The sequence below is a fragment of the Ziziphus jujuba genome, chromosome 11 (genome assembly GCF_031755915.1).
Source record: "Ziziphus jujuba cultivar Dongzao chromosome 11, ASM3175591v1".
Classification (NCBI taxonomy): Eukaryota; Viridiplantae; Streptophyta; class Magnoliopsida; order Rosales; family Rhamnaceae; genus Ziziphus; species Ziziphus jujuba.
In genome coordinates this window covers 26,748,858-26,769,165 of record NC_083389.1, presented here as the reverse complement: position 1 = coordinate 26,769,165, position 20,308 = coordinate 26,748,858, and the positions used below count along the sequence as shown (strand labels likewise).

General features: G+C 36.5%; 2 protein-coding genes across 2 annotated transcripts; one reads left to right on the top strand and one right to left on the bottom strand.

The window, feature by feature from the left end:
- The first annotated feature begins 67 nt into the window (after positions 1 to 67).
- On the top strand, positions 68 to 968 carry LOC107433137 (uncharacterized). The gene has a single exon (XM_016044390.4). The coding sequence runs from the start codon at positions 195 to 197 to the stop codon at positions 756 to 758; it is 564 nt and encodes a 187-aa protein (XP_015899876.1). The 5' UTR covers positions 68 to 194; the 3' UTR covers positions 759 to 968.
- Positions 969 to 2,110: 1,142 nt separating this feature from the next.
- LOC107433131 (probable histone-arginine methyltransferase 1.4) lies at positions 2,111 to 7,683 on the bottom strand. The gene is made up of 15 exons (XM_016044384.4): positions 7,258 to 7,683; positions 7,071 to 7,133; positions 6,766 to 6,868; positions 5,867 to 6,010; positions 5,515 to 5,618; positions 5,271 to 5,369; positions 5,047 to 5,116; positions 4,649 to 4,745; positions 4,479 to 4,533; positions 4,239 to 4,322; positions 3,939 to 4,016; positions 3,391 to 3,494; positions 3,095 to 3,267; positions 2,866 to 3,017; positions 2,111 to 2,459 (listed from the first exon to the last, which is right to left on the bottom strand). The coding sequence occupies exons 1-15, from the start codon at positions 7,453 to 7,455 to the stop codon at positions 2,358 to 2,360; spliced, it is 1,626 nt and encodes a 541-aa protein (XP_015899870.2). The 5' UTR covers positions 7,456 to 7,683; the 3' UTR covers positions 2,111 to 2,357.
- Between the last annotated feature and the right edge of the window lie 12,625 nt (positions 7,684 to 20,308).

Below are 20,308 nucleotides of genomic sequence, written 5' to 3'. Positions count from 1 at the left end.
ACGTCTTAAAACTTATTGTTTTGAAGCTCGAGGGAGGTCTCAAAACCCTAGAAACTGTCCCCCCCCCCCCCCCCAAAAAAAAAAAAAAAAAAAAAAAAAAATCTAAAATCGAAAAACCCTAGAAGAAATACACCCAGATTCTCAGATAAACCCTTTTTGAGTGCGAAAACAGACCAAAAGATCAAATAAAAAAGATGAGACCTTTGGACGAGAAAGAGACAACCGTGGTGTTGGAGAAGCTGTTAAAGTTCACAGACAACAATCTCCAGAACATAGTTTATAATCCATCCCATGAAGGTCCCGATCCTAACCCAGGTCGCTACTGTTTCCGCCTCCACAAGAACAAGGTCTACTACGTCAGCGAATCCCTCGTCAAGCGCGCTACGAACGTAGCACGGGCCAACCTCGTCTCCCTCGGAACCTGCATCGGCAAGTTCACCCACCACGGCAATTTCCACCTCACCGTTCAGGCCCTGACCATCTTGGCCCCCAACGCCAAGCACAAAGTCTGGCTCAAACCCACTTCGGAGATGTCTTTTCTGTACGGCAACCACGTTTTGAAAGGTGGTTTGGGGAGGATTACCGACGCCATCGCTCCCGGAAAGGGGGTTGTGGTGTTCTCCATGTCCGATGTGCCTTTGGGTTTTGGGATTGCTGCTAAGTCGGCCCAGGATTGTAGGAAGTTGGACCCCAATGGGATTGTTGTTCTTCATCAGGCTGATATTGGAGAGTATTTGAGGAAAGAAGAAGAGCTTTGAAATTTGGGCAATTGAGAATTTTTTTTTTCTTTCTTTTTTCCTTTTTGGTTTTCATTTTTAGAGATATGTAAGTGAGATTTGATCGAATTTTGATCAGAATGAGATGAAAGAACGTTGGATTGCATGGTATCATCCCCTACTAGTGATTTTTGGAGTTTGGTTAAAAATTATGTAAGCTTTAAATTAATGAAATTTAGCTTGGCTTCTTTATATTCATTGGCAAAATTATTCTTCTATATGAGCATGTTCTTTAATCCTTTGAGAAGAAGCAATTGCTTAATAGCTGAAGCTGTGGCTTAATTTCATCCCTTTTTCTACATGTCAAAACGTATCATATTGCTGTTGTTTCCTGTTTCAGGTTCTGGTTATCATTATTTTGCAATACCATTCTTCTTAGATATTATGATTGTTCGGCTCACAAAGTGAATTAAAACATGGAGGGAATTAGGATTGTGATTGAATATTTACTTCTGGTTGACTTAAAGTTGTCGTCTTACAGTGAAACCATTTGAAAGGTGAAGTCTTGGATGCTAGTATGGGACAGTTATACCTTTCCATATCTCATCTCTTCCTGGAGAAAATTTGGAGGAGATGAAAAGCAAAATCAGTGAGACAGAGAATAAAAGAATCTTGACAAGTCATGTTATTTCATTTTTTTCTATTTTCTGAGATTAAACTTTTACCATCTTACCATAATTATCCACCCTAAGGATCGCTGAAGAGAGAGAGGGTCCCAGAAAGGTGAAATGGATCTTTCATGCATTTTTTTTTTCTCCTCTCAGAAAAGCTCTCGACTTATAATCATGGACAAGAATCTGACATACGAGTTATATATGCCAAATTCAAGTGTTTTATTTGTCCTTGTTACACAGTTAGATTAACCTTTAATTTCATTTTCTATTTTGGTAACTCGGCATTATATATGTATGGGTTACCTTTTATGTTATGCTCATCAGCCTCGTTTATTCAGGCAGCGATGAGAATTTCAGCTTTGAATTCTAGCTGCTTTGACCGATTGTATATATGTAAAAGAACATTGGTTGTTGGTTGGAAGTTTTGTCTTTGATCATGTTCAATTATATAGAAACACTGGTGGATGAAGGAACTAATGAATAGTTATCGTAATATTTTATTCTAAAGATGAAATTTTGCTTCAGAATCCAAGCATAAAGTGATTATGCCAGGATGTGACTTTCACTAAATTGTTTTCCTCTTCTATTTTGTTGTCATATATTGTGGAAATTGGAAAAACCTATGGTTGAATCCTTAATACGTGTAAAAAATCAGTTGTTCTCCCTGGTCCCACACACACATAAGAAACCAATGCCTATTGTAGAAAGGCACTAGGAAACTTGCACCACAACTAACTTCTTTTTTCGGGGTGGTTAAACCAAAATAGCATTGTACGGAATCTGCTGCACAACCACTCAAAATAAACAAGTTCAACACTAATTACAGAGAAACTGACCATCTGACAGAGTGTGAAGTAATAATGAAGAAGAAAAGTGGGTTTTACTGAGGAACCTCTTTGCACTCGCTAAGTTATATAGCAAGTTCTATATTACAAACAGATTGCCATGTTAAGTTACTTTCTCAAGTTCAAGCATTATCTATCAATGTGTTCAGCTGTATGCCTGAACTTGGAGATGGTTGCGGAATTAACTCAGGTTCCTCTAAATCCTGTGATTGGATAGGTATATCCTGACAAAAAAATAAAACAAATCAACCCAGTTATTCCATCTCTTATAACAGCGCAAAAGAAACCCAAGAAAAAGTTGAAAATGGAATAAAAAGCACAATGGAGTATTTCATGCAAACTATGCTAAGACATGTTGCAACTTTTTGTTTCAACTTTCGACAGGTATTTGACCTTCCAAATTTATGTGTGACATCTACAAATTTATGTACGACTGAAGAAGTGGTAACTTAAGTGGAGACAGAAAATAAACAAAATCACATAGAATATATCCGCTATTGCTAAAGACTAGGCAAATATTTGACTCGTAAAGTTCATAACTTATCTAAATAAATCACTCAAACTGCCTACAAATGAAAAATTAATAAACAAACTTGAGTGGTAGATCGTAACAACAGAGTAAGCCAATACCTGTGTCTGTATCAGCTGATGTGGTTGCTGATCTTGGGCCATTGCATAGGGTTGTGGTTGGGACATTCTATAGTAGGGTTCTTTGAGGTCAAGTTTGCATGATGATGTTTGAAGTATTCCTCCTTGCTCAGCAGCAGGTCCCCACATTTTGGCTGTTGGAATAAACTATAATTTGTTAGTAGTCAACAAAAACAAATCAATAACAAAGATACAACAAGATATAACTAACCTGATAAAGTTAGATATATTGTATAACTTTGAGCATCATGAGCAATCATCCTGAGGCGACCAGTAATTTCTTGTCCAGCCATAATATAAAGTGGCTGAGAGAGAACACAACGTAACTGGTACCAGTGGGTTGTTGGTGCACCAGGGGCAGTGGTAAGCCACCTTTGAACAGTACTGTTGATAAAGCAATTTGAAAGCAGTTAAGCAATAAGCAAATCACCATATAAAAAAAAAAAAAGAAAGAAAAATGGGGAAATAAGCACTCCCACTGCAATGCAGTCAAACTTAGATGGGTACCTTCCATTAAACAGGACATCAAACCAGCAAGCAAGTCCATGCACTCTCGTGCCCACAGAGGCAATGAATCGTAATGGTATATCAATTTCATACAACTCCTCTTCCTGCAGGGTAAAATAAAGAAACCAGATGTTTGATTACCAACAACCAGCAAAAACGTTGACATCCAAAATTTATAAAGTTTACTACATAATAGAGTGAAACAACTACTACAACTTTCATACAACTACATGATATGATTTTTCTAGATAATGCATTGAAACTCAAAACTAATTCTTGAAAAGTTCCCCCACCCCAAAATTAACTAAGGCACACCAGAGATGGAAAAAAGTATATGCTAACACCAGTTCTGAAAAAAGATAGCAGGGCTTCAACTATAAAGAAATACCATAACAAAATGTAAAGATCTGAATAAAGGTTTCTCATGAACAACGAACAACTAGTATGCAAGTAAAAAACAGTAGTTAGCTTCATTAAATACAGAAACATATTTTGCATGCCAAAAGATGAGGTACAACGAAAAATAAGGCGCATATAAGAAGTAATACCTTTATTTTGGTGAAGTCTATCACATGAGATATCGACGGAGACACCAACAATCTCGGATCAAAAGCATCTACCACAGGCTGTAAGAAAATTGCAACATGATAGTTAAGCATATTACAAGATCATTAACCTCTAATCTTTAAGTACTTTAACTCCGACTATACCCATGAGTGCAAAACCCAAAGCAACAGCTCATAAGACTTTTTGCAACACATCAGCAAATAATTCAAGACAGTATAACCTCTGTAAAACAAAATAGGGCACCAAACTCCAATAATTAAAAAAGTGCATGTAATATAGACCTGTGAAAAATATCCATGGAATGCAGATTCATGCAAGGGCGTCAAATTAACACCATAGTAATTCTGCTGCTGCCAAAAGAGGGCCTGTACAAATATATAATAATAATAATCAACATAAATGACTTTTCTCAAGAATAATTTAATGATAATAGATGATAAATAAAAGCAATTAAGCATTTCAAACTAAATATTCTCCATAACATTCTTTCCCTTACATGGGGAACAAAATGACACACGCACCTTATTTGCTATTTCAACAAACAGGTATTCATCACTGAAAGGTGCCATATGTATCCTAAAAATAATCAACTTGAAATAATGAGAATCTGCACTTGATATCACAATCAGCCTAAAAGCAGTTCAGTGCAAAGACTCCAAAGAAAATAGTAAGCATTTGAAGATTTTCTTACCTTCCAATTGTAGGGAACATTTTTCCATTTGAGATAAGAAACCGATCTCTAGCAATTACATAGGTCTCTAACATCCTTTCATTAACTAATAATGTGCCTGGAGCCATAGAAAAAGAATATTCCAGATCAAGCTCAGTTAAATAAAGACTATGCCATAAAGCCTTGAACATATTTCATCTATCCACTACAGTTCCACACAATATATCCATCATTTACTTTTTATTCCCTTGGGACCAAATTTGACCTCCTTAAACCATTAAATGAAGGTTGTAGGCATAGGAAATAATATACATACAATGATGACAAAAAGAGAAGAAAGATAAGTTTAACATCCAAAAGAGAAACAAATCATAATTCTCGAATGACTAGGAGGGATGAAAAGGGATGAAAAGGCTTACCCATTGGCTCAGAGATAAGAATATCTGCTTTCTCAGGCAATTCAACGTCCTCAACTTTCCCTTTGATTACCTATATTTATTTATGACAGAGGCCAAAAAATAAGGTACATGACCCATACCCGAACAGAAGACAAATTTGACTGATAATGACATTCTGAGAACAAAAGATGACATGAAACTTTGATAAAAAGTAAAAAGAAAAGAGAAGAAAAGAAATTGCTCACTGTTATCCGTTGACCCAATGCTGGGTTGCCAGCAATTAGTTTCCGCGCATATTCTGCCATTTCAGAAGCTTCCACAGCATAAACATGTTTTGCACCAGCCTATTAAGCATATGGATAACAATATTATCAATGGAGGGACAGGAAAGAATAAAAGAAAAGTGAAAGTGGATCCAGACTCAAGAATCAAAGATGCAGATCACCAAAGAAATCTTATAAACTTAGTTTGTCAAAAAGAAAAGCACACCTGAGCAGCAAATAATGACAAAATACCACTGCCAGCACCAACATCAACCACCACACGACCAGTAAAATCGGCACGGTTTTCGATGACTGCAGCATAATATGTTCCTGGAGAAAAGTAACGCCATTGATTACCATGCCACTTGGATAGAATAAACTAACCTTACACTTCTAAGTAAAAGCAAGCACCTAGAAGCAATTTATTGATCAGAAACTAATATTTTCTTGTTTCAGTTTCAGCAGTAACGTACAGATTTTAAGGCTTATCACAAACTTTTCAATCAGAGATTGAAAGAACATACACAAGACAAATTAAAAAGAAAAAAAAAAAAAAAAGTAAAGCTCAATCTAATAACCTGTTCTAACATAATCTTGTAACATGTTTTGCTGATGTAGCAGTTGTCCATAATAATGGAAATACATTTTAGCAGAAGATGGTTCTATTTTTTCATCAAACTTGCTTTTGGAGGTTGATAGCTCTCCATTTGGTAAGCTGTTTCCTGGAAAAGAAAATAAAAAGGTATAAGTTAATAACAGGCATACAACATGACAAAACAGCAGATGAAAAACAACGTCAGGGACAAGGGAAATAAACTCTCAAAGTGTGCATATATATATATATATATATATTGATATATTATATTTATTTGATAGTCCGAATATCAATCATTCAAAAAGAGATTCCGTATTCAAACACACTTCTCCTGTTTTGATTTGTTTGCTTAGCCGTAAGAGTTCTTTCTATTTGCCTTATAAGGGCAAAGTCCAAGTACACAGATGGTTCAAAAGAAAGACCTTACTGAAGAATAATCACCTTCTGAGATAACATAAGATATACTCCCAGCTAATTACTATAGCAACAGTAAAACAGATGATAAGGAGTGAAGAATCTTCTCACTGTTCTGTACTGCTTGAATGTTCTAGTGCATCCTTTAGACTCAATTTCAAGCACAACAAATGCTTTTCCGGAAAAGGATGAACCTTAAAACTTGAAAGGTTCACATTCTCACAAAATGTCCTCCTTTTAAGTAATGATAGACAAACACCCTTAAATTCCTTTATATTGCTGGGAGTTACATTCGATCCAGAACTGTCCAGATAAAGGGAGTGCAAACAAGGACCACTATTCTAAGCTTACTGTGATCAGTGAATTTCTATATGCAAATTCCAACAAGACCTTATTTTGTCATTTACTTTGGTTTACTCAACTATCAAACTTAAGAAGGAAAAATCTCCATTTACAAGAAAACAGCACCTTGCTCAGCAAGATCCTTCTTCCGTTTCTCAAAAACACAATGGAAGGCTTTGCTCTCAGCCTCATTCCTAAATTGAAGATTCACTCCCTTCGAATACAATTTCTGGCTCAGAAGAAATACAGTTAGAAGGAAGGAAAAACCAAAAAAAAAAAAAAAAAAACACTTTAATTTATACAACATCCACTAATCAACATGCAGATTCTTATAAACTAACAAAAGCATAAATATACTGATAATTAGAAATGTGCCCAAGTAAAAACTTTGGAAAAAGCATACACATGCGAGAAAAGCTACGTATTTTTACCTCTTCGCCGGTATCAGAACCTTCAGATATGCAAACTGAGTACACAGGGCCTAACTTGAACAGCTGGGGTCAAATATAAAAAACACAAACGTTCACACATTAAAATCTTTTAAGAATCTCAAATTTAGCACGTTCTACAACAAAATGCTAAACTTTATCAATCAATTAAAAAGAAAAACAAGAAAACCTGAGCACTTTGGAGATCGACATTGACAAAGCCATCGGATTCCGGTTGCTGATGAAATCGAAGCTCAGCAACGCCGGAATCGGTATAAAACCGAGCAGCCGCAGGCGACGATGAAGCAACAGAAGAAGACGAAGACGAAGAGAGCTCAGAGATTGATGCCAAAGTGAACTCTGCCGTTTGCCCTACAGAGCCCTCCATTACAGTCCTTCTCTGAGCTCGAGGAGGCCCAATTTTTATTCCACAAAATAAATAAGTAAATAAAGCACTCTATATATCTAGATTATATATGTATATATATTGTAAAGAATAACCTAGGGTTTGCTCGAGGTGCTAAAGCTTCGAAATTTTTGTGAGAGCCGCCAAGAGAGAGATAGGGGAAGCATAAAAGCCAATAGCTTTCGGCTCTTTTATAGTCTGCGAATTTTAATGGTTCAGTTTCAAATGCCTTTGTTGAGTGACTGTCAGGGACTTCGGTGAAGGGAAGCACGTGCTTCGTCGCGTGCTCTCTCTAGTCTGTCTCTCCTTTGATTTGGGTGTTGATCGCTTATATGGGAGCTTTTGGAAGATGAATCTGGTACGTTCGATTGGACTTGATTTGTGGGACCCAAACTTTTAGTGGGATTCAGTGGTTGCTTGGGCTGAGGAGCAGGATCGTATTCGGAAGCTTTGAGTGTAATGGTGTAATAGTGGGATCCACCAGTGACAGAACGGTCATTTTACCTATTTGCTGGAAGCCGTTTGAATATAGCATTCTTAGCTTAGAGCATTTTCAAAGATATTTTTTAAATATAGTATTTTTTATTTAAAAAAAATAATATTTAAAATAAATTTTAATGAATTTTTTATTTTAATTTTTTAATATAAAAAATTAGTTTGGTTTTTTAGAGAGTCAAAATTATTTTTTATTTTAATATTATATTTATTTAATTAAATATAATATATTTTTTTATATCACTATTATAATATTTAAGTAATAGGTAACTTATATAAAAGAAAAAAGATATAAGTAGCACAATAAATATTTATAAAAAAAATAAAAATAAAGAGCTTGAATAGAAAGTTTGTTAAAAAATATTTTTAAATTTTACTTATTATTTTAAAAGATACTTTTTATTATAGAAAATATATTTTTTCTTTTACTTTAAAAAATCCCTTGAGATGTTCTTAAAGATCCTATTCACAATATCAAAAACATTCATTTAAAAAAAAAAATTGTATTTAACTTTCATTATACAAGTTTATCCTTAACTATGCTTACAAATTGGTGATATATGTTATTATATTTTATATATTTTTGTTTTTTTTTTCCTTTAATTTAAATAATAAATGCTAAAATTTGAGAATGTTATTTTATATTTTGCAAGGAAACTAACTAATAATTTTTTTTTTTAAAAGTAAAAGTTAATTGACATTGAATATTCGATATGTTCTTAATAAAGCTATCAACATGCTAGACTTAACCTATAATTTAACATTAACATTAACCTACAATCTATAGAAACCCCCTACAGGTTTTCAAGGTACAGATATAAATTTTCAAGCCCTTTCGTAATTCACTAAAAATTAATCACAAATGACATAAAACATTTTGCGGGCTTTTGGTCTTCTGGTAGGTTTAATTACGTGGCTCTTTCCTCCGGCAATACCAAACCGATATAAGATGTAATACCATTAAAGTATCAGGACAATAAATTAATATTTCTCTAATTGTTTTTTTTTTCTTCTTCTTCTTCTTCTTTGTTGGTATATGTTTCAGGGGAAGTATTTGTTCATTGGAGCTGGTTTGTTTACATTAAGTATATATTCTGCATCATAGAGATGGATGAGTAAGCCAAATCAACCCCACAACTTTGAGCCTCAGATATATAACATGGAAAGAGGAGCTCGTGACAAGTTAATTGCTGATGTACAATTCATACAGTGGACATTTCGAATTTCAATGAAAAATATGGTGATATTTGGGATTTCGCTGTAAAGAAGGATGATATTACAAAGATATAGTTGATCATATATTGAAATTACATTATATTGAGTATTCTTAATCAAAATATAGCATGGATTATGGAAAGTAGACTTTTTTTTTTTTTTTTCCATTTTCCTTTTGATATACTTCTGGTAGTTTAAGAAGTTCAACACTTATATTGGTAATATTAAGAAGTTCAATACTTGTTGTGAGTAGAAGAGGCAGAGATACAAGTTTATCCAAATCAACCGCAACTAATTGTGCCATATATACATAAAGAGTCATTTCTGCAATTTTAATTTTATTTTGTAGGAGTGAGATAATGATTGTTAATGCTTTCTATTTAATGAAATACATTATCTGTATCAGTTGCTACCTTTTCTTTTTTATATTGCTTTGAAAAGTTTTTTTTTTTTCCAAATATTGATAAGTATTGCTGGATAGTTGATCATATATTGAAATTACATTATATTGAGTATTCTTAATCAAAATATAGCATGGATTAAGGAAAGTAGACCTCTTTTTTTTTTTTTTTTTCTTCCATTTTCCTTTTGATATACTTCTGGTAATTTAAGAAGTTCAATACTTATATTGGTAATATTAAGAAGTTCAATACTTGTTGTGAGTAGAAGAGGCAGAGATACAAGTTTATCCAAATCAACTGCAACTAATTGTGCCATATATACATAAAGAGTCATTTCTGCAATTTTAATTTTATTTTGTAGGAGTGAGATGATGATTGTTAATGCTTTCTATTTAATGAAGCACATGATCTGTATCAGTTGCTACCTTTTCTTTTTTATTTTCCGTTGAAGATTTTTTTTTTCCCCAAATATTGATAAGTGTTGTTGGATATTATAGATTACAACTTTGCATTTTATTCTATGTTGGATTACTTTAATTGTATTTTATGTTTAGATGACTACAATTTATTGTTTATATTTCATGTTTGGAAAACTTTTAATTTGCATTTTATGTTTATAGATTAGTAAGTTTCAAACCGATTAACCAATAAAAAAAAAAAAAAAACAATCTTACATGGTTTGGGTTGATTTGGGTTTAAAGTTTCAATGGTTTGGATTATATTCTTCTATTAGGTCAATCAAAAAGTATGGTTTGATTGTGTTTTAGTCCAAAACCAAACCAATCCAATCCAATCTAACCCATGCTCACATTTAGCTGCAATCAAAAAAAAAAAAAAAAATCCAATGGACAAACAGTACCTCTATAGGTAGATCACATCTATCTCTGTCATATCCATAGATTTATGAACAATATCCTAGTATCGTATACTAAATCATATCATTGATCATATCTGCCTCTATAATATCCATATGTTGCTGTAGCAAAATCCAACATTGACAAAAAAAAAAAAAAAAAAATCCAATGCAAAATCCAACATTGTTAGGAAAAAAAATCCAACGGAGAGGTGATATCTACCTCTATCATATCCATAGTTTTACAAACAAAATCCTAGATCATATCATTGATTAGAAGTGATAATTTGGATCATGACACAGTGACACGATTTGAAAACAATACGGAATAAATGGATTTGGGTTTATTATAAATGGGTTTGGATCATAATCATGTAAACCCGTTTAACGCGATTATTAATCGTGTCATTTTTTTGTTGATCCGTTTAACTCGAAATTGATCCGTTATGATCCATTTATTAAAAATATTAGTTTCAACCCAACACGATTATATAGCTATTACAACCCATTTAAATTTACTTTTAAATTATGGTTTTACTCATAATATATTATTTAATAAGTAAAAAATATTATAAATTAAAAAACTTTATAAAAGTAATCTTTTATTATTAATTTTTTTAAAGACAAATTTTTAAAAGTAATTTTTATTATTAATAGGTTAATGTTCAATAAATAGGTTAATTTTTAGGTTAACAGGTCAATATTCAGATTAATATATTAACATGTCAACACAACATGTTAAAGTAATTATGTTAAATAGGTTGTGTCGGGTTGACCTGCTTATAAACAGGTTGGGTTATTGTTTTAGATACTTGACGATTAATAAACGAGTCGGATTATGGTTGAGCATTTTTTTATATAATTATTAAACGGATTGACACAAACCCGACACGTGAACACGAATTGCCACCCCTATCATTCATTGTATCTGCCTTTTAGTAGCTTTGCAAACAGTGGTAAACCTATCTCTATAATGGTTAATCTGTTACTCTAACAATTGCACGATTCAACTTTTCACTTGCAAGGACAATATTACTATAGACGTCCTCATCAATCTGTTCCATCTGCGAAAGGTTGCAAAACCTCTCATGCTTGGCATAGATTGTATCATCCGTGAATATGTAGATGATTTTATTGAGCCACTAGTTATCTTCAATAAAAATATTTCTAAAATGTCCAATGATAATTGCTTCAAACATCCAAGTTACCTTTACAACCGAAGGGTCTTCAGCCACCTTTCATCATTTTCAAAAATGAGATTTTCAGAATTTCTAAATGGGTTTACTGCATCTTCTATTGGGTTTGGAGTTACAGAGCCATCATCATCATACTATGGTGAAAATACTTGGAATAGTTTCTAATTATAACTGGCCCAACGATGTCTTCATCATTTTGGTCCATGGCTAAACAACTAGCATGCACTTCATCAAGCAGTCCAAAATATCTTTTCTTTTCTTGTATGGGCCTTTGAAAAGCTGCTGCATCAAAAAGTCCAAAATATCCATTGAGAATTGCTTTAGACATCCTCCTTGTCTCCACAAGCCAAGGGTCACTAGTGTGACGGTCCGCACCTTTGGAATGGCCTAGTGGCATTTTCGTAAATATTTGAAGGTCGGGATCTTCGATCCCGGGCCGTGGGAAGTTCTTAAGAATGTCACTAGGATGGTGCATATCGAATGGCAAGCCAAGATGTGAAGGTTTGCTAGAGAAAACCCCATTATGATTCCTCGCACAAAGTGATATCTATGGGTGCCAGAAAGGAAATGGCTCAATAAGCTCTTTAGGGGGGTGGTCCGTGTTGGCTCTCCACGGCCCCCGGCTCCGGCTTCGAGCTTGGGCTAAGCGAGCTTCCCATGGGCGACGGCAAGCCATGGGGCGGACATAAAGTGCCACGGAGGTGGTCTTATGTCTCCGAGGGACAGGGAGTCCCGAGGACAGTACCGGTAGGCGCTATGAGCTGGTATTGCGCGTCACTCCTGTGTCAGAGGCTAAGTGTAGCATTCGCTATGCCGTTTTCTATCGGCTATGCCAAGAACACACGTAGGCCTTTGTTACAAGGTTGTGGCAAATGTGCCAATGAGCGGGGGCTCGGGTTCTGCCTCGCTCAAGAGGGTCGGAAGCTAAATAGGCACGGACGGGGCGACACCGTGCCATCGGGTGACATTCATATGTGGGCTTCCAACCTTGTGTTGCTACCCTGAGGGCATGTTGGCATGATGCTGGTGTGCATGCTCTAGGGTCGGATGCTATTCGAGATGTGCATGGACCAAGGCCCGAGTGAAGAGATGGGTTGCTGGCTAGATCTTGGCACAAGATTGAGTAACAAGCTACCGAGTGGGCGCAAGGCCATCGGGCTAGCTTGCTGAGCGACATGAGCCATGACGACTATGGGAACCTCATGAGCATACAATTGGTATCAGATGGGTCGATATATGAACTCGGATAGTGAAAAGGCTGGCCATGACTGGAGAGTCTTGGCGCCGCACGGTCTATTCCGCTGCATAAAATGTAGGACCGTGACAAGTGGTATCAGAGCCCGGTTTGTCCTGCAATAGGCGAACCGAGGAACGGATGGTATTGGTTGGTGATGCTTGGATCCGTAGAACCCCGATGCTACTGTGAAGGGGGCATTCTTGCATGGAGCATGGTTAGTTGTGGCGGCATGCCCAACTTGAATATGATGTGGGGACGTTCACCAAACGAGTACCAGTGTGCGATACAAATACACTTTAACTGGATGCTCGAGCAGCGAGGCAAATGCGAAGTTCATGAATGGGACAAGCATTTGGAATAAGTGACTGGTGCTCAGAAAGGAATTCATGCGTCGTTAAATGAGAGCACAAGCCGTAAGTAGTGCAGTTCTCTTGAATAATTGAGGGCTTGTTAGCCATGTGTTTCTTTTGGGGTATTGGTCTTAAGAATTACAGAAAATACCAAAAATAGATCCATTTTGACGAAGAGTCTTGACAGCCACAAAGAGTGGGGAAGAAAGAGCAAGCCAGTGCGGCTGGGTGGCAGAGGCCACGTTTGTCCAAGAGAAAAGACAACCTTGTCGAAGCGAATGAGAAGTCAAGACGAGTGGATGCGTGGAGCACTGTAAATTTGCCAGAGGGCAAAACTGGCTCAGAGGAGGAGCCGAGATACAAAAGTGAGCAAGATTGAGGCAAAGAACTAAGGAAAGGACTTAGTTCAAGACGACACTAGGTGTCAACAGCCGAAATAAGGAGGTCGCAGAAGAGAGGACCTCCATTCAAGATGTGGTAACTCGTCGGGAAGAGGATGCCACTTGCGCAAGGGTTGGCTTTGGAAGCCACAAGGATAAATGCACACTCGAGGGATGTTGTGCATAAATTTACCTTTGGAGAAGGCAAAGCTAGCTTGAGAATTGCTAGCACATCACCATCGTGGAGATGGAAATTTGAGATGCACACTCAAGGGATGTTGTGCATAAATTTGCCTTTGGAGAAGGCAAAGCTAGCTTGAGAATTGCTAGCACCTCACCATCGTGGAGATGGAAATTTGAGCGCGGGAACAAGAGCTAAGAAGGGAAACTTAGCTCGTCACGGCAACAGAGTGCCGAAAATGCATGAAGTGGAGTTCAAGAGAGAGGAGAACTACCACATGAAGAACTCTCGAGTTTGGGTACCGTTGGGATAGTTGACGTAGGGGCACCACCTGAGAGGAGACGGTGTGCTCGATGAGAGGGTCAATGTCACCATCGGATTACTTGGTAGAGTTCGGTCCACGGGAGGACCTTGAAGGCAAGAGAGTGCCTTACTTTGGAGCTCGGGAAGCTATTCGTCCAAGAGGGACAATAAGCGTTGGCTTGGGTGCCAACAAGTGAAGAGAACATTTGTCCAAGGGGGACACGAGTCTGGCTTGGGTGCCAGCGAGATATACAAAAGGCAGAATTCGTCCGAGGGGGACACTATCTGCATATGGAGCTGAAAGTGCGGGGCGAAGCACTAATTTATGCACAAGGAGGTGCAGATTTTGAGGAAAGCTTGAGTTTGGGTGAATGCATGCAGTAGGTCCTTGGCCAAGTCCAAGGGTGGGCGCGCGAAGGTCGTCACAGAGGTGATTCTACAGAGGTAGAGGGACGAAGTATGCAGGATCTTGAGTTTGAGCCTGAAGAGCTTATGTGGAGGAAAGATGTTACGCGGAGTGCAGGAGTCTTGAGGATAGCCAGCGGGCACGTCGATGAGGGCATCGACATAATCAAGTGGGGGAGGATGTGACGGTCCGCACCTTTGGAATGGCCTAGTGGCATTTTCGTAAATATTTGAAGGTCGGGATCTTCGATCCCGGGCCGTGGGAAGTTCTTAAGAATGTCACTAGGATGGTGCATATCGAATGGCAAGCCAAGATGTGAAGGTTTGCTAGAGAAAACCCCATTATGATTCCTCGCACAAAGTGATATCTATGGGTGCCAGAAAGGAAATGGCTCAATAAGCTCTTTAGGGGGGTGGTCCGTGTTGGCTCTCCACGGCCCCCGGCTCCGGCTTCGAGCTTGGGCTAAGCGAGCTTCCCATGGGCGACGGCAAGCCATGGGGCGGACATAAAGTGCCACGGAGGTGGTCTTATGTCTCCGAGGGACAGGGAGTCCCGAGGACAGTACCGGTAGGCGCTATGAGCTGGTATTGCGCGTCACTCCTGTGTCAGAGGCTAAGTGTAGCATTCGCTATGCCGTTTTCTATCGGCTATGCCAAGAACACACGTAGGCCTTTGTTACAAGGTTGTGGCAAATGTGCCAATGAGCGGGGGCTCGGGTTCTGCCTCGCTCAAGAGGGTCGGAAGCTAAATAGGCACGGACGGGGCGACACCGTGCCATCGGGTGACATTCATATGTGGGCTTCCAACCTTGTGTTGCTACCCTGAGGGCATGTTGGCATGATGCTGGTGTGCATGCTCTAGGGTCGGATGCTATTCGAGATGTGCATGGACCAAGGCCCGAGTGAAGAGATGGGTTGCTGGCTAGATCTTGGCACAAGATTGAGTAACAAGCTACCGAGTGGGCGCAAGGCCATCGGGCTAGCTTGCTGAGCGACATGAGCCATGACGACTATGGGAACCTCATGAGCATACAATTGGTATCAGATGGGTCGATATATGAACTCGGATAGTGAAAAGGCTGGCCATGACTGGAGAGTCTTGGCGCCGCACGGTCTATTCCGCTGCATAAAATGTAGGACCGTGACACTAGCCACCATATCATCGTTAATAAAAACTTCTTTGCCCATCCTTGCTCTCCTCGTCATCCTCCAAGGGTCACGAGCCACCCTTTCATCATTTTCAAAAATGAGATTTTCAGGGCTTACAACTGGATCTATCGTATCTTCTATTAGGTTTGGAGCTATAGACCCATTGTGCAAATACTTAAAATATCTATATAATATATAAAAATAGAATAGTATGCACCGCGTGTTATCATATTATCATTCCAAATTTCCTCTAAAATCATCACTAAAAAAAAATCATCTCCTTTTTTTTTTTTTATGCTCCTATCAAAATATTATTCAATATTAAATGGAGTAGCTATTTAAAAGCATGAAACTTTTTACATTTATTTGTGTATCTAAAAATATATATTTTTATTATTATAATATTTGATAATCAATTGAAAAAATATGTAAAGGTAAAAAAATCAGTACCACATGTCATTATAATACTCTTCCAAATTTTCTCCAAAATCCTCAATAAACAAAATCATCTCCCCTTCCTTTCATTATTTAAGATGTTATCGAACTTCGAATGAACCGTGTCAATCGTAATTGCACGGATGATAGGGTTGAGCAGTGCTTTCTCTTCAATGAAAGCTTGTCCAAGATGCTCATGAACTGCAGCTTCAAACCTGTTCATTGCCTCTATGACCAGGGGTGACCAATTAATTGATCATCACTCTCAAAAATTTGATCAGCAACAGGAGCAGGGTTTGGAGTACTAACAGGATTTTCCGCCAATTGTTCTACCACCTGGACATTAGAGTCAACCACATTCGCATTCTGAGTATGACCACCAAACCTATCATTCTCCTCAAACTTATGAGAATAAACTTCCACAACCTCAACAGGAACAAGGTTTTCAGACAATTGTTCTACCACCTGGATATTAGGGTCATCCACATTCGCATTTTAAGTATGACCACCAAACCCGTCATTCTCCTCAAACTTATGAGTGAACTTCCACAACCTCATCAAACCCATCACCATCCACCTTGATATTAGAATCCACCAGGCCAATAACATCTTGACCAAACACATCAGACTCCACGGTGTTTTTGATATTGACATCAAGGCCATCAAATTTCACCTCCTCATCACACCACGGCCCCACCAAACTCCCAGATTCTAATTTACTTCCCTCAAACCCTATGCTAGACTTCGAGCCATGCCATTTCACTACACGAAAATAAAACACAAAAAGTACTTGAATTAAAATCCATCTTTGCTTCCCGAGAAACCATATGAAGCCAAACAAACTTGTTTCCTTTTTCCCAAATCTCCTTTCAGGAATCAACTGGAGCTCGAAATCAAATTACAGAGTAAAATATTAAGCTACAAGCTAACAAGAAGACTTGTAGAGAGCGAGTGTTTTAAGTGTATGCGTATACAGATACCCTATAAAGATTGATATGCAAGACATTTACTATGGGATCCCTTGGTTTGAGGGCAAGTGTAGGTGTGTTTTTGGCAAACGATCTGAAAAGAGACACGCTGGGTTTCTCCATTATCGGATTGGGAAAGCAGCTGAAAAAGCGAGAGTATAGAATGCCAAGGGAAATAGCATTGGATAAGTCGACCAAATGCCCAAAATCTACATGTCACAACCTTGGACTGGCTAGGCTTAAAGTACCAACCCAAAAAAGTATTGAAGAAGTACTAGCCCAAAAAAGTATAAAAGAAAAATTAATTAAAAAAAAAAGGAAAGAAAGAAGAATTCAAAGGTGGGGATGTTGATGATGATTGATCATAGAAATTTTAGGACTTAATAAACACTTCATCTAGGGAAAAAAAAAAGTTTGACTTTTAGAGCATAATTCCAATTACAAATTTAATGTGAGAGGATGATTCTAAAAAAAATCCACTGGACAAAAGGTACCTCTATAGGTGTCATATCCATAGATCATATCATTGACCATATCTCCTCTTAGGTTGCTGCAGCAAAATCTAACATGGACAACAACAACAAAAAAGTCCAATGGACAAACAGTACCTCCATGGATTTACAAACAAAATTCTAGTATATCCTAGATCATTCATAATTGCCTCTCTATCATATTTCCTCTTTATCCTCTTTGTTCTAGTATATCTTTATCCTATCTAGCCGTAGAGCATATCCATGGCTCTAAGAGTTGCACGAGTCAACTTTTCACCTACAAGAACAATATTCCTGTAGATGTTCTCATCAATCTGCTCCATGTGCAAAAGTTTGTAGAACCTCTCACGCTTGGCATCAGCGTAGATTGTCTCATCAGTGAAGATGTTGATGATTGAATTAAGCTGTCCAACACAAACATTTCCAAAATGTTCATTGAGAACTGCTTCAAACATCAATGTTGCGTTTACAATCGAAAGGTCTTTAACCAATTTCTCATCATTGTTTTCAAAAATGACATTCTCATCTTTTTCAAAAATGACATTTTCAGGGCTTCCATACCCATGGGACAATTACTTGGAATATTTTCCAGCTTTAGCTGGCCCAAAATTGTCTTCATCATTTTAGTCCATGCCTAAACGACTAGCATCCACTCTCTTTTCTTGTATGGGCTTTTCAGAAGCTGCTACTTGATTCTTTTCTAGTATGGACTTTTGAAAAGCTACTTCATCTAGCAGTTCAAAATGTTTATTGAAAACTACTTTACAAATCCTTTTTGTTTCCACAAGCTCAGGGTTACTAGCCACCGTCTCATCGTTAATATGAGCTACTATACAAATCCTCATTGCCCTCACAAGTGGATAGTCACTGGCCACCCAATCATCACCATCACCATCAATTGCCCTCAAAGGCCCAGTGTCACTAGCAACCCAATCACCACCATCACCATCAATTCCCCTCACAGGCCCAGTGCCACTAGCCACCTAAGAATGATCACCATCAAACCCATGAACTTCCACAACTTCATTAAACTTATCCTCCACCTAAATAGAATAAACAAACAAATTAGAAACAAATTCCAATCAGAAAACCCTAAACAAATTCCAATCAAAAAACCAAAGTCTAAAGAAATCAAATTAGTCTAATACCACACTTCTATTAGACTCCAAATATCTACATCAAAGCTCCAAATTATGCCATTTCACCATATGAAAACAAAAAAATCCTAAAAAAACCAAAAAAAAAAAAAAAAGATTCCAATTAAAAATGTAAAACCCTAAAGAAAATATATAATATGTCGACTTTGTCTAAACTAACAGAGTAATATTCACTCGCTTCTAAATGCAAACGACGTTGCGTAGAATCTAAAAATCTCCACTCTCTTTTCCTTATTGCCTCGTTTATTGGGTAGATATTGAAATCACGCCCATGGGATGTCACCGACATGATCGATCTTCCCGAACTTTCAAGAAAAAAAGAAAAAAAAAAAGCCAAAAAGCAAAAATAAAACCTAAAAGAGTGAGAGAGAAAGAGAAAGCAACCCAGAAGGGTCAGAGTAGAGGTACATATAGAGGTTGGGAATTCAAAGAACAACACGGCTCACAATTCGAAAGAATTTGGGTTGACCATAAATTGTGTTACAGAGTAGTTTTATGGTGCAGACCGATTCAAATGCATTCATCAGATCACATTTAAATTAATAATTTTTTTAAAATATATATATATGTTTATGTGTGATCCGTACCATAAAATTTCCCTTAAATTATATAAAATTAATTTATTTAATGCGATTATTAGTAGCGATATTTTCATATTGACTCATTTAATTTAAAATTAATATCAATAGCTTATTTATTAAATATTTTAATTTTAATTCGACACCATTATATACATATTATCATTCATGTAAATTTAATTATAAATTATAATTTTATTCATTAATATAATATTTAATAAATAAAACTAAATTTTATAAAAATAAATTTTTTATCATTAATTTATTAGAAATAAAAATAAAAATAAAAATAAATACAACTCATATAATCGATGGGATATATTTAATTTATAATTTAATAAATTTTAAAATAAGTTACAAATTTTAAAATTTTTTATAGATTCTATAAATAATTTATAAGAATCCAATGAAATCTTTGAAATTAATGATAAATTTTATATTGATAATTTCATTCACAATTTCACTATTAAAATCCTTTTAAATCCATTAAAATCTATCATTTTTCAAAATCTTTTAAAATCAATAACTTTTTGAATGCTACTAGATTTTAAATTTTTTTTACTAAATACTATTTGAATATACTTGAATTTTAATAGATTTTTATAAAATCTAATAAAATTTAAATTAAATATCATTGTACTTGTATAAACTTCTTTAAAATCTAAATCAAATATCTCTAAATTTTTAAATACTTTTAAAATTCTTCAAATTCTAAATTCAATACACCCCTCAAACCCCACCACAATTAGAATTTAGATGCCCTAATTGGTCTCTTATCTTTTGAGCCTCCTACTCCAAGCTATGGCCACCATCACTGATGTGAAGCACGGCTTGAACATTAACGACTTTTCTTTCTAGCCTTCAGCTTCTTCTCTCTCTAATGGATCTTAATTCTGGTTGTTTTCTTCTTTCTTGTCATTGATATGGTGTCCTATATCTTATAAAAACAAAAAAGAAGAAATTGTTTTCAATTCCATGAGTGCACCAAGCAAGATCAGAAAATCCACTTCACTCAGTGCACCAATTTCATGAATTTCTGAC

Bases quoted from the DNA above. Each gene is read 5' to 3' on its own strand.
- LOC107433137 (XM_016044390.4), top strand. From the start codon at position 195: ATGAGACCTTTGGACGAGAAAGAGACAACCGTGGTGTTGGAGAAGCTG.
- LOC107433131 (XM_016044384.4), bottom strand. From the start codon at position 7,455: ATGGAGGGCTCTGTAGGGCAAACGGCAGAGTTCACTTTGGCATCAATC. The intron at 7,134-7,257 runs GTTTTCTTGTTT...ATTTGACCCCAG, and splicing joins TCGATCTCCAAAGTGCTCAG to CTGTTCAAGTTAGGCCCTGT. The intron at 3,018-3,094 runs GTTAGTTATATC...TTATTCCAACAG, and splicing joins AATATATCTAACTTTATCAG to CCAAAATGTGGGGACCTGCT.